Source organism: Sardina pilchardus, chromosome 20 (assembly GCF_963854185.1).
Source record: "Sardina pilchardus chromosome 20, fSarPil1.1, whole genome shotgun sequence".
In the NCBI taxonomy this organism is placed as follows: Eukaryota; Metazoa; Chordata; class Actinopteri; order Clupeiformes; family Clupeidae; genus Sardina; species Sardina pilchardus.
Window position 1 is genome coordinate 792543 of NC_085013.1, and position 14461 is coordinate 807003.

A 14461-nucleotide genomic window follows, 5' to 3' on the forward strand; every position below is an offset into this window, starting at 1 on the left:
TATCCGCGCTTTACTGGAATCTTTTGGGCCGTGTATGTGTCAAGACAGCATGACAAAGGATGTACACTACGTGTTCATATAGATAACTTTCACAAAGCCAAGTGTTAAGAGGTGATGGATTCAAGTTCTTTGCACCATATAAGTAAAAGTAGCGTATCTTGCTGCAATAATTTCAGTTGGACAGAGCTGGGTTTAAATGTTTAAAAAACTTGAAAAACAAAGAGATTCTTATAACTGACTAACTATTTAAAAGCCATTTAAACTTTCCAGTCATTTTGTCTCCTATCCCTCAAGGCATTCTGTTACACAAGATAAATGCAAATATGAGCATAGCCTACTGCCTTTAAGCGTAACTTGAAAAATAAATGGCAAATAACATTGATCATCCATAACAAATGTTGAAAATGTTTCATCATCGTGCTACTCATAGTCACATATTTATTTGTTCATTTTGTCATCTGAACAAAGGCTGAGCGTGTTAAACCACAGAAGAACATGTTACAAGTTCTGGCAAGAAAACACGAACAGGAGCACAAGCTCAAAATCCATAGGCCTAATAGGCTCGAGTAGAGACTGACACTGGAACCAATCAAACGTTGCTCCACCAGGTCCGGTCTATATCAGTTCCACATTCAGCTGTTACAGCATATTCCAGATTTAGAGCATAACCACTGTCTGAGGTAATACAGAATTAGATGCAGTGTACATATATTTATCTCTGATATGTATGATTGCTTGATAAAACAAAAGGCAGTTTTTTTGGTGTTCCTATGAGAAGAACTCTTCAAAAAGGCAATGCTGTGTACCGTATTCATGATCATGTCTGCCTCTCCCATACATGTATACATATAACATAGTCCCGGATCTCTCAGGGCCATCCCTCTTGACTTTTTGTACCGAGGGACAATGATGAAGGAACAAACACTATGTTTTCCACCTGTCTAATTCATTCTGCTATATAGGTTTAATCACAGACAGAATTCAATCCTAAGCATTCAGGCAACTGACATTTTGGCATAAAATAAATCTGCTTTTCATATAAATATGGATCCATGTCACCTCAGGAAGTACGTTGCTATTCTTTAACTTTTAAAAGCATACAATAGAAATATTTAGTTAAAATAAATATACTATCCATCTTTTCGGTATAAGGTGTGAATTCACAAATGTTTTTTTACAGCAAAGAAAATCAAAGAATTGCATAGGAGTTCAAAAAGAGGTGCAAAAGTGCAATACATCTGATCAAGTACCGTTTTGGCAAAGGAAAATACGGCAAACTAACAACAGCTGTTGGAAGTAGGAAAGGACTCTGTCTTAACATTATGAGGAACGAAACGTGTGTCACCTATTTGAACTTGAAAAAGATCTGTTTGAAGGTTGAGGGTCCACTACTGTAAATGTTGTTAACCAGACACGCACCAAACAAGTTCAGCTCTTTTCTCCTGATGGGCAGATTTTTTTTGAAAACAGGATGAAGAGCGATGACGTTTTTAAGAACCAGGCACTGTAAATATCCAGTCTGGTGATGCCTGGCTGTCTTCCAGTAGGGGTCAGTCTGGTTCAAAAAAAAAAAGAAAAAAAGAAAAAAAGAGAGAACCAAAACATCAATTTTTCTATCCATAATGACACTCCAGGGTTTTCATCAGAAAGTGGTGTACGCACATTAGTGTGTGTGTGTGTGTGTGTGTGTGTGTGTGTGTGTTTTAAGCTCTAGTATGACCTCTTAGAGTCAGAGGCATGTGGATGGCTACAATGATGCGCCCAGGTGTTTGAAAAGGTCATCTTTGGCATATTTACATATTATTGCTCTTGTTTTCCCAAGCCCCCCCAAGCCACTGCTATTGTGATTGCTTATTCTGGTATACTCCTCTTAGCTTGATATTGTTTATCTGGTTGTGCATCAGTTCCTTAACGCAACTCTAGATGCTGTGTCTAAAATGTCTCTTCCAGTGCTGTTGATTCCTGGTGAGGAGACACGCAGAGAAGATATTCCTGCACCACAGAGGAAGGCCTACAAGCAGAAAGAATCCTGATGGATCATATGTCATTAGTTCAATGCCATCAGTCCCTCACGCTCCAAAAGACCTTTGCAGTGGCCGTGTTTCAAAGGTGTGGGGTTGGAGGGGTCACCTTCTGCAAACTCAAGTCCAGTGATGTGTCCCTGGATCTTCTCGACATGATGGTTCAAATATGTGCAAAAGAAGAAGCTGGGTTGCAAATGAGATGTCTACAGTAGTTAGTACACAGTTTGCAGTGTAGTATACTGCTCTATGGAGTATGCAGTGAGTAGTACACAAGGAAGACTGAGGTATGAGTAAAAGGCATATGGTGGAGGGGTGGTGGTGGTGGTGGTGGTAGTTGTTGTATTTGTTGTCTTTCTCCAACGCTCAGCTGGAGGACACACTCGCTTCCTTCTGGCGTAGTCTTTCTTTCTGTGAGTCAATAAAGGAGACAATGTCAGCTATTAAATTGTGCTGTTCAAAAAAAAAAAAACCATGATTTACTTTTACTAGGGAAGGCAGTGAGAAATCAAAGAAAGCTGGAGAAACAACTGATGAGCCAAAAAGACAAGTTCACAGAAGAGGACAAATCAAAAGAAGGAGGAAGAGAGAGAGAGATGGAGGCAGCAAGTTAGGGAGGTAGAGTAAAAGAGGGAGAAAAGGAACAGGGAGTATAAACAGAAAGAGGAGAGGACAGTGATCAAGGTAGTATGACAGAAATGTGTGTGTGAGAGAGAGAGAGAGAGTCAGAAATGGGAAGAGAGACAGAGATGAGAAAATGATGGAGGGATGAATGACTGGATGGATGGCAAAGGAAGAGATAAAGAAGGATGACAAAGGAAGAGTGCATGACAACATGGAGAGTGAGGAAGAATAAAAGGGAGAGAAGAATGAAGGGAATAGAGGAATGAAGAGAGAGAGAGTAGAGAGAAAGAAGAACAGAATGTGTTGGCTCTCACCAGACTGTTTGCATTGATCTTTTTGGTCTCCACCCTCTTCTCGGCAGTCATCTTCTGAACCGTCTGTTGCGCTTCCTTCAAGCTGCAGGTCAGAGACAGCCATGTTTAAAAAACCCCAACAGTAACCCACCATCATCCCAACTCAACACAAGCACTACAAAACACAGTGCAGGGTTAGTGCCAAGCATCTGCCCACAGGAAGGTGGCAAGCGCAATAGGTACTGTTCCTCACGTCACAGTTTCATCAGTACTCATGGGCACGCGGCATCTCTCTCGTCAGTCTGCGCTGAAGGGGAAAACACCATATGGGGACAATCAATGCTGGTGAGCGCATTGGTGTCCTAATACGACAGAAGAAAGGACTGAGCGTGCTCATATCAGTTGACTGCTCAGATTTGGTTGCAGTCAAGGGAGTGTGGCTCCTTTGTAGTGTCTCCTGATGACAGCCAGCAAAACCTCTGCAAAGTTCACGCGCATAAATCATGACGCGACTCGGAGCAGAGCTGCTCTTGCAACAGTGGACATGGAGAAGTACAAGTACAACTCAACAGGCAACTCGAGTTTTGGTCAGGGGAGAGAAAATGTCAGAAAAGCAAACAAATAATAATCTTTTAGATTTCATATTTGAACATAGGCGGTCCACTCGCACTGGCTCAGGAGGGGCAGAAGTCTATCTTGGTAAAGTGTTGTCATCTGATGCTGATTTATGACAGTTTCCAGTCTCTTCCCTTGGGCATCCTCATTGTGTGACAGTTGCCCGTCCACTTGCCAGTTGTGGTACAACCACAAGGACAAAATGACAGTTGGGCTGTACAATAATCCGCTAAACAATACTTAAATTTTATGGCAGAACGGGCCGCGTAGACTGTGTTTTAAATAAAGTTAATTGTACATAAACACTATCAGCTGTGGGCAATGTAAGGCCTGGGTGCCCAGTAAACAACGGAGTGAGAAAGTACTCATGCCATGCTTAATCTATACAAGATGCTATGACAACATATGCACACATTTGTTTGGGTGAGAATATTTGTGCTTGCTTGTATTTCTGTGTTTAGAGGGTTACAGTTCAGCCATCTACAAACTAATGGAGAGATAGTATTTCATGTAGATATTTCATCAGGGGTTCTTGAAGTGGAGAAAAGCATTCCTTGACTTCCTCAACTACAGTATATCTCATCTTCTGAGCTGAATGGTGAAGGTGCGCAAGATGTGTGACTGATCTGTTTTCTAACAGCGAGTAGAACTCTCTTGTCTGTGAAGCTGATGGTCCAGCAAAACTGGTACTTGTACTGTCCCTATTGTGTGACGCCATCCACCCCATACAGAATGCCCTGGGTCAGATGCAAGATCATAAATCTAGCCCCAGGCTTTGACATGGTACCAGGCCTTAGGCAAGCCCAGCCTCGTTTCCCTTTGATGCCTTTTTGGACCCCCCCCCCCCCCTTCATAACAGCTCCCATCCCCCACCAACCCACCCAGAAAAGTGCTCATGTTCATTTGTCTACACACTGTCCGCAGGTTTCATTCAGGCTCATTTAGAGGCATTTGGCGTGATGTGTGAGGGGAGCTGGGAGGCCGACTGGCCGGTGGGCAATCTGGCTTGTGTTAAACCAGCTGTCGCTTTCCTGACTAATTGCTAGAATGTTCAGAGGGGAAAAACGACGTCCCTCTGGTCAGTCATGGTGTGAATGGCTCACTTCAGACACACTCAACTCAATCCTGTGATCTGCGTCATCTACATTTCTGTGCACAGGTTTTAGCACCCTGGGCATATGCAGTCAAAATGGCACAATTACAATTAGCTCTATTTTTTTGTCATGTTATTTAGCAATGGGTACCCAAATGTCTGCAAACTTGCATGGTCCTAGTGTTCAGCCCTTAAGACCTTTGTATAGTGCCCTGAGACAGCATTCTGAATACATTTGAAACTGAAGGGGACTGAACCAGGCAGGTTTCAGGAAAGAGACTGCTGTGATGGGGATGCAGGCATCCACCTACCGCTCTTTGGAGATCGTCTTGCTCTCGCGTTTCCATGTGTTCTTGAAGTCGTTGCAGAACTCGTACCACAGCATGAAGACATGATTGGGGGTCACCTCCTTCTCACCGGACTTGGGCTTTAGACCAAAGTAGTTTGTCATGTCCTGGAACCTAGAGGAGATCAAGACAGTGGGGAGTGAGGGAGATGTGGGGGAAAGTCTTGATCATTCTGTTTCAAATCGTTGGGCAATACACTGAGAATAAAATCAAACATGACACCATTGGTCAGGCCATGGTTTACAAAAGCTATTGTGAGAGAGAGAGAGAGAGAGAGAGAGGGAGGGAGGGAGGGAGGGAGGGAGGGAGAGAGAGAGAGAGAGAGAGAGAGAGAGATGAATTGTAAGGAGAACGATCGTAATAAGATGGACATCATTTGAAAAGAGATAAAAGGCAACACTGGCAGGCAGATATTAAGAGAAGTTAAGAGTGTCAACTAAGAGGTAGGCCTGTGAAGTGAAGCCTTGAGCCTGGTTCAAAAAGTAGACATTTTCAGCTCTGATAATCACCCTGACGTGTGTGTGTGTGTGTGTGTGTGTGTGTGTGTGTGTGTGTGTGTGTGTGTGTGTGTGTGTGTGTGTGTGTGTGTGTGTGTGTGCATGCGGGTGGGGGTTTAGGGTTGAGGGGTTCAGTGAGGGAGTGTTAGAGCGTGGGCCGAGAGAGATGATCACACGAGCACAGAAAGACACAGAGATCCACACCAGCTGTAGGAGAGCCAGGAGAGCGCTAATCAGTTTTCACTAACAAACCTCTTCAGGCCTTCTATTAATACACCTCTCAGCAGCAGCAGCAGCAGTAGCCTGGGAGATAAGGCACCCCAAACACAAGTGCATTTCACTGGACTGACCACGACATGAATCCAGCGCTGATTACTGGACCACTGGCTCTGAGGCCACTGCTACACACCTGTGTCTGCGGACAGCTTTTATCCAAGGCCACTACACTTGCTGTTTTACAATTAGAATCAGTTTAGTGGTCAGTGTGAAAAATCCTTCACCTCACTTCCCTGAGTGAACACACACACACACACACACACACACACACACACACACACACACACACACACACACACACACACACACATACACACACACACACACACACACACACACACACACACACACACACACACACACACACACACACACACACACACACACACACACAGAGAATCCATAATATTTGATTTTTCACATTCAGAGTGTCACTTATTACTGATAGTGGCTGCCCTCACATCACTAGGTACTTCTTCTCCCTGAGATCTGAACTCTTCAACTCAGTTGTTCATCTTGAGCAAACCAATGGAAAGAGCAGTCAGGCCATATCATGCGGTTTGTGCACAGTTCTCCTGTCTTGTTAGTGATGCTTCCTGCTGTTGGTAGCTCCACGCTCTACCAGCTGAGTGGAGGGATGTCTGGATGCAAACACACATGAGGCTATCTGACATGGAAAGGCTCTTACCAAAACTCAAAATGGTCATGCGCTAATGCGCTATATAAATAAATGGACTTGACTTGACTTGAAAACTCTATCACAGGTTTGGGGAGTGGTCACTGAGGGAGTTTGTTCATTGAGGTGATTTGAAAAGACTGGTTACATTGAAAACCTAAGGGGTCAACAAACCTTCTGTACATAAAAACATCAAACGAAAGTCATTTGTTTGGTGTTGGTGTCTTAAAAGCTGGTATAAACTGACTACAATAAAAAAAAAAAAGTCTTCTGTATGCCTTCACAGACTCTTGACTGTGCCCTCAGCAAGGCTGTTCCCATGGCCCCCCACTGCTGTTGGTGTGGGGCAAACATAGCGAGGCTAATTCAATTGGAGCCACAGCCAAGGGGAGAGTGTGGCCTCTCAGCAGTGGGCCCAGGGACTCAGAGTGAGTGGACATCCCCCAGAGGCCCCATGACGTTACAGAGGCTTTAACATGGAGGTGGTCACGCCGATCACACCAACATGGCGCTGATCCGGGGCTGGTGTGTGTGTGTGTGTGTGTGTGTGCGTGTGTGTGTGTATGTGTGTGTGTGTGTGTGTGTGTGTGTGTTTGTGTGTGTGTGTGTGTGTGTGTGTGTGTGTGTGTGTGTGTGTGTGTGTGTGTGTGTCTAAGGTGGGACTCACCGCTAATGTGTTCAGCTACACAATTACATGGCTTACCCTCAACGTGAAAGCACACAAGCACAATAATACTGACACACACACACACACACACACACACACACACACACACACACACACACACACACACCGTGGCCTCCATTATGCCCTATTGCAACACTAATGTAAGACATGTTGCTGCAGTGAAGAGAAAGGATAGGAGGAGGAGGAGGAGGAGGAGGAGGAGGAGGAGGAGGAGGAAGGACAAGCACTGCTTAACAATATGTGCCGCAGACGTTCCGTGGCAAAGGTGCTTCCCATTGCCGGTTATGCATCATGTGTCGGGACATGGGGCCGAAGGCGCCGCCGTCCATCATGCCTGAGACGAGCATCTCCAGACGTACACAAAGAGAGAGGGAGAGAGGGAGGAGGAGGGGGAGGGAGAGGGAGAAAGAAAGGAAGAGAGGGAGTGGGAGAGGGGGAGCATCTCCAGACATACACAGAGAGGAAGGTAGAGAGGGAGGAAGAGAAAGAGAGAGAGAGAGAGGGAGATAGAGAGGACAAGAGAATGAGGGAGCGGAGTGCGGAGGGAATGGAAGACAGGAGTGTTTAATTTTCCGGGCCAGATTTTCCGCTGACATTCCCGGCGCTCTCTGAAGCTCTCCCTTTGTAGAGGCACCGCCGGACGTCCGCCGCGTGATTCATGGCGTCTCTCTCCTATTGGCTGCGCTCACAGCCATGAGGGTCAGGTGTCAGCGCTGACACAAATCACAGAGCACCTCCGCTCCTCTCCTCTGGGCTCGCCGCGTACACAAATGCCCCCAGCACACGCAAATGCCCCCACCACTCCCCTTCTGCCCCATCCCCAAATCCACCCCATATTGCCCCACCCACCAGGTTGCCCTGTGCCGTTACCATGGCAACAGTGCTGTCCATCAGGAGGTTTATGACTGTTGTGACGCACATGTGCCGCTGAAGCACGCCTCTCAGAGAGGGGCTAAACGGAATCGGAGGATCTCGCATTGTTGTTCTGCATTTCAAAAGTCTGTTGAGAAATGAAAAAGGCATGTGTTTCTTAAAAATGGCCTCGGCCTGTGGGAGCTTAGATTCATTTCCCAAGAAGCGTTTTTTTTCCCTGTGGTGGATAAATCAGCATGAATTAGGGTTCTTCTGTGAGCTGCAGCGAGCGAGCACGGACCTCCTTTAGCACCACACAGCACATGAGTGATGGGTCCCCTCTAGTCATGTAAACATAACAACAGACTGAAAGAAAAGCCGACCGGTCCATTCAAAAGAGGATTCCATCGGGAGACCTTGGTGCAACACAAAATAAACGGAATTTCACGCTCCAAGACTTATGTTGACAATTTAAAATTTACAGTCCTGACAGTACGGGAGTGATCAAACCGGGTTATATATCAAACATACAACAGTGTATGTTACAATGCACATAAATACTCGAATGCTTATGATTTGATCACATGATAAACGCAACAGCAAAGCAAAAGCTCTCTGCACTTCATGACGACAAAACAAGCTTATGAAGCATTTGCGATTGTTCTGAGTCCCGCAACCGCATACATGTCAAATCGACAGCTAGTGTATGGTATAGAGCCGTAAAGATGGCCTTGAAACGCAATAGCTTCTCCTTTATTTACAGTTGCACAGCTTGAGGGAGTTTATGAAAGCCTCTGGCGCTATGCTATTTAATGATGGAATGTAAGCTATGTACACAGAGTGATTTCTATGTCAAACAGAAGTAATGTTAAAATAATAGGTGAGAGGAAGACGGTAAGAACAGAAAAGATAGAGAGACAGTGAGAGAGAGAGAGAGAGAAAGAGAGAGAGAGAGAGAGAGAGAGAGAGAGAGAGAGAGAGGAACAGGTATGGAGGTCCAAAAGAGGAGGGGCGGTATACACACGCTATATCTGGATTCAAAGCCTCCTGTTTTCAACACAGCCCGTCTAATGTTTTTATTTATAAAATTGTTATTGTTTATCATTTGATCTTTTTTCAGAAACTCTCCACCATCGTACTCATGTCTCTGCCTCTGCCACCCTCTGTCTGTCTATTGCTTCCTCTCTCTCTCTTTCTCTCTCTCTCTCTCTCTTGCTCTGTCTCTCTCTTGCACCCTCTCTTCTCCCCGATTCTTGCGTTCCCCTCCTTTTCCTGATCTCTTGAAGCGGAGCATCACTGGCCTATGTGGCGGGGGGGCGAGGATGGAGAGGCGGCCCACCCAGCGTAGGTCCAGTGCTGCCGTGTGGCCAGTGGCCAGTGAGCTGCTGCCCCTTCCCTCGTATTCATCAGCGCGGTGTCACCTTAACGATGTGTGGCCATGGGAACGCGGGGGGAGCGCCCACAGCCAGGCGAGCGCCAGGGCACGGGGGGCCCGGGGGGCTGACGCCGACGCCCCCAAATTTAAGCCAAATTAAAAGTCCTTCAAGGGCCTGCTGGGGCCGCTGGGCGCTTTTGATCAATATCAGTGAATTCAGCACCTTCATTAAGAGGGTGTGAGCAGAATGGGAGGTGACACACACACACGTGCACACACACACACACACACACACACACACACACGCACGCACATACTAGCACACATATGCGCCCACACACAGACAGGCACACAAGCACTAGTTCTGTATGGGTCTAGATGCATGAGGGAGACTGATTAAGTGTTTGTGTGTGAGAAACACACAACACACAAAAGGACAGAATGACATGCCCATATACAGTATGACAGAGATGAGATGAGATGCCAAGCCAAAGAGAGGGAGTGTGTGTGTGTGTGTGTGTGTGTGTGTGTGTGTGAGAGCAAATGCACTGATCAGCAGTCAGGGATGAACATGACGCGTCCTGCAAACCTAGAGAGCTGTGCTTGGCGTGAGGCTGCGGCTGCAGGACATAATCCACTTGGAAAGCTTCTCTGATTTATGAGGCTGTCCTGACCAATCAGCAAAAGAATTGTTGATGCTTTCACAATTTCAACCTTCTTTTCGGGGATGGCAACTTTCATGTTCTAGCTGGGGTTTATTTTTCCAATTGGAATGGCTGCAATTTGAAAGCAAACAACTCTTCAGTCTATCTAAACAAGGGAAAATAATCCATGACTTTTTCTTCTCTGTGATTTCTAGTGCGTGTGTGTGTGTGTTTTTTTCTCTTCTAGCTACAATATGAAATGTTCCAGATATCGCCTCTCGGCAGCACAAACTTCTAGCTGGATGTTTCCGTATAAATCATTCCCTGGCGATTTGCAAATGCGCTGTAATAAGCAGGGAGGCTTTGGCCATCCCAAACACAAAAGATAAGGGCCCTGATAACAGGCCTTGCGATGGTAAAACAGCAGGGGAGAAGGCAGCACACGCGCAGCATTTGGACACATGCTCCTCGCCTCAGCAACCCTCCTGTCAAGAGGAGGACTGCAGTGGAGTCTCCGGGGTTACGACCCCACCAGATCCAGGGGCACAATCCCAGGAGCCCCAGTGTGAGTCTGGAAGCTACTGCCCCCCCTTCTACCATTCTACACACACACGCGCACACACGCACACACACACACACGCACACACACACACACACACACACACACACACACACACACACACACACACACACGCACACACACACACACACACACGAGTGCCTCCCCTGGAATCTCCTCTCTTATCAGTGAGGATCCCTTATCGAGTGGCTACTAATTGGTATAGACAGATTTACAAATTGTGCACATTAGTTTTATCTGATGGCCCAGGGGAATGCTTGAGACAAGCTGAACTAAGCGCTGATGGAGAGAAGGGCCGAGTGACAATGGATATATTCTCCTGCTGGCTGCCCTCCACCAGCACCCACACAGACGCCCATTGAGCCTGAGCAAGATAGGAGCCAGATATGGCAGCATGGCACGGAGAGCTAGCGCTTGGGGCCCAGACAAAAGAATGCAAGGATTCAACACAGAGAGGGAGAGGGAGAGAGAGAGAGAGAGAGAGAGAGAGAGAGAGGGAGAGAGAGAGAGAGAGAGAGGGAGATACAGAGAGATACAGAGAGAGAGAGAGAGAGAGAGAGAGAGAGAGAGAGAGAGAGAGGGAGAGGGAGAGAGAGAGAGACGGGAGGGGCAGGGGGACAAGGTGCGTCTCACCTCTTATGTGCAGCTTGTAGTTGCTCATCCTCTGCAGTGTGATCCGACTGGGCTGCAGAGAGAACATACACACATTATTCTACATTAGAATTTACACATTAGAACACACATATTCTAGATTAGGACTCTGCAGAGAGAACATACACACATTATTTTACATTAGAATTTACACATTAGAACACACATATTTCTATAGATTAGGACTCTGCAGAGAGAACATACACACCTATTCTACAACAGAACGTACACATTAGAACACACATATTCTACATTAGAACTTACACATTAGAACACACATATTCTACATTAGAACTTACACATTAGAACACACATATTCTACATTAGGACTCTGCAGCGTGCTTAAGATCAACTCTAAATGACATTCACTGCATCTGACTGTCACATAGCATTGAATGCTTTCTGGCCACACTGAGTCCATTACATGTTTTTGTTCAGTATGCAGCATGGCAATAAAAGAGAACAGAGAATCAGGGTGTCCAACAAGAGTTCTACTCAGAACATACTGCTGTATCACACTGCATAGCACTAGTCAGGGCATTCAAACTGAAAACTAAAGATGCTTTAGTTTGGTCTGTTCTGCCGTAAGTCAAACTAGGCCTTATCTAGGGACACACATACTACAATATAGTCCAGACGAGCATAATAGGGACTCATTTAGACATTTAAATTGCCTATGAGAAACAACTGACTCTGCGTGCTGAGTACAGCCCTGCACTTATCACTGGAATGGGATGAGCTGTCCTGCGCTACAGATATGGCATATGGCATTCCCAATGTGCCTCTGTGGGAGCATGTCTCTTCTTCCTGGACACTACTTGATATTCCCTAATAGTGGAGAAGAGATCATAGTGAGGTCTTGCTAGAGCACTTGTGTGTGTCTGTAGTCAGGGATGGAAATGAGCTGGGGAATTTGACCAAAAAACTGCTAGTGGCTGGTAGATTTTCAAATGTTCATTTCCGCCCTGGTATAGGTGGTAGGACATTTAGGTGATGTGTCCATGTCCACGTATCTGGTTTGTGTGTGAATTTCATTTCATTTCATTGTGTGTTTGTGTGTGTGAGTGAGGAAGAGAGAGAGAGGGAGAGAGAGAGAGAAAGAGAGAGAGAGAGAGAGGTCGGCATTCAGTATGCATGTAGGTGTGTGGCTGTGAAATGTTTGTGTGTATGATGCTACATGAATGTGTGTGTGTGCACATGTATTTGTGTGTGTGTGTGCGTATGTGTGTGTGTGTGTGTGTGTAAACTGACTGAAAGGAATCGGGGCTTGGGAACTGGCGGCTCTTGTCGAGGCCTGCCATGTAAAAGTGTCTAAATGCAAGGCAGATGTGTGCGGCAGCCCCGGCCGAGGTGCAAGAATTTATCTAGGGCCAGCGAGAGCCTGTGATCTCAGATTTATGGCTTTTTTCCAGATTCATCCTTTTTACAATGATGGGGGCACCTTTCCCACTTGAAGATTTAAGAGGGGGAAGTCTCCAAAAAATTGTTCAAAGGCAGTTTTGGGGGTCTTTTGGGAGAGGGTGAGCTTAAACTACAACCACCCCTTTTCCTTTCTACCTTTTTTCATCTCTGTCTGTCTGTCTCTCTCACTGTGTGTGTGTATGTGTGTCTGGTCTGTATGCGACAGTATCTGTGTGTGAAGCGCATACATACTGTAGATGTGAATGTGTTTGCAAGTATAAGCACATTATAAGCATGTGCTTGTTAGCACGTATATAATGTAAATCTGAATCTTATTCTGAGTTTGTGTGTGTGTGTGTTTGTTCAAATGTGATTATGAAGTGAGTCTAGAGTTTCTAGTATGAGGTATCTGTGTAGAATAAGGGGGGAGCACTTGGTGGGGGGGAATGTTTCTGTGTGTGCGTGTGTATTTGTTGGTGTGTGTGTGTGTGTGTTAGGGCCAGTGGCAAAGGTCACAGCAGGGGTGCTCTGGCGCCTCAGGTCCTCCACTCTAACGTGTGCGTGTGTGTGTGTGCGTGTGTGTGTGTGTGTGTGTGTGTGTGTGTGTTTGTGCAGAGGTGGCACCAGCGCTCCTGGGTCCCAGGCCATGGTGAGAGAGGATGTGTGAAGTTGCTCTGGCGCCCCCCGTCCCCCGTCCCCCGACTAGCGAGCCAGCCCACTCCCAGCCCACTCTCCGCGCCCCTCTCGTCTGTAAACATGAGACCAGTAGTGGCTAACTAGAAAGTTATGAGACGCGCATGCTGAGCGGGACAATAAATTAGGGCTTTAAAACCCTGACACACTTTTACACACCACTGGTTTACCTACAACTCAGATAACAAAGCGCTTGAAACGGGTTGCTAATTGCATCACACTACCATACCAGCTCACCTAAACACACACTGCTTTCTTCATGGGAAAACTTGATTAGAAGTTTAATATTCTCAAAGCTGCTCACAGAATCACTGAGTGCTTTAGCGTGAAATTTAGTACGGAGCCAGGTACATAAAAGTTGTTAAATGGTCTTTGACTTTATACCCAAAGCATCTGGAACACAATGTGGTCACTTAGGTTCAACCTGGGCCAAGACTAAATGATGGCTGAGAGGATGCTTAATGTTGCCACTTCTATGAATCAGAGAAAGCCATGAGATGAATCCCAAAGCAGAACAATTAGTTGTGATCCAGATCTGAAGTACCCCTCAGCGCTAAGCTTGCATTACTGTAACATTGTGTTGGCAAATCACCACACATCCATAGATGCACCAAGAACCATGGTAGGTTACATTGATTTTGCTAAACGTCTTCAGCTATGAGGTTAATAAATAGGGGCGGACAATACATGTAGTACACAGGTGTGGCCAATACACCATATATTGTTTTGCATAATACATATCATATACCGTAACAATGCGTCTAATACACAGGAAATTAGACAGGCAGCAAGAGCTTGAAGAGCTATGGTGTTCAAGGCAGGACTATAATTGGAGGATTAGAATTGTCAGAGAGAGTATGGGCTCCTACATGAAGTATTTGTTATTAACGCTGCTCTCTGTGTCCTTGAAAATGTATCTAAGTAGAATGAACTGATTCATTAGCTGCAGTAGATTAGTGCGTATTCACACACAGCCGATTATAAAGTGGTTCTGGAAGCGCCTCTGCCTTGTCTCATTTCTTGCGCCAGTCAGTAACATTAAGCAGACGCCGCTGTTTGCTCATTGACACAACTTTCTCCTGGAAGGATAAACTTTTTGCGGAACTCAAAAAACACAGATAAATTCCCAAAACCT

General features: G+C 45.8%; 1 protein-coding gene across 1 annotated transcript in view; it reads right to left on the bottom strand.

Moving 5' to 3' along the window:
- Window positions 1-929: 929 nt before the first annotated feature.
- The window catches only part of LOC134067559 (formin-like), a 59016-nt gene continuing 45484 nt past the window's right edge, over window positions 930-14461 (bottom strand). The window contains exons 14-17 of the mRNA XM_062522884.1: window positions 11215-11266; window positions 4958-5107; window positions 2960-3041; window positions 930-2432 (exon numbers count right to left, since the gene is read on the bottom strand). Coding sequence (XP_062378868.1) covers window positions 2388-2432; window positions 2960-3041; window positions 4958-5107; window positions 11215-11266 — 329 coding nt within the window. The 3' untranslated portion in view covers window positions 930-2387. The remainder of the gene's footprint in view (window positions 2433-2959; window positions 3042-4957; window positions 5108-11214; window positions 11267-14461) is intronic.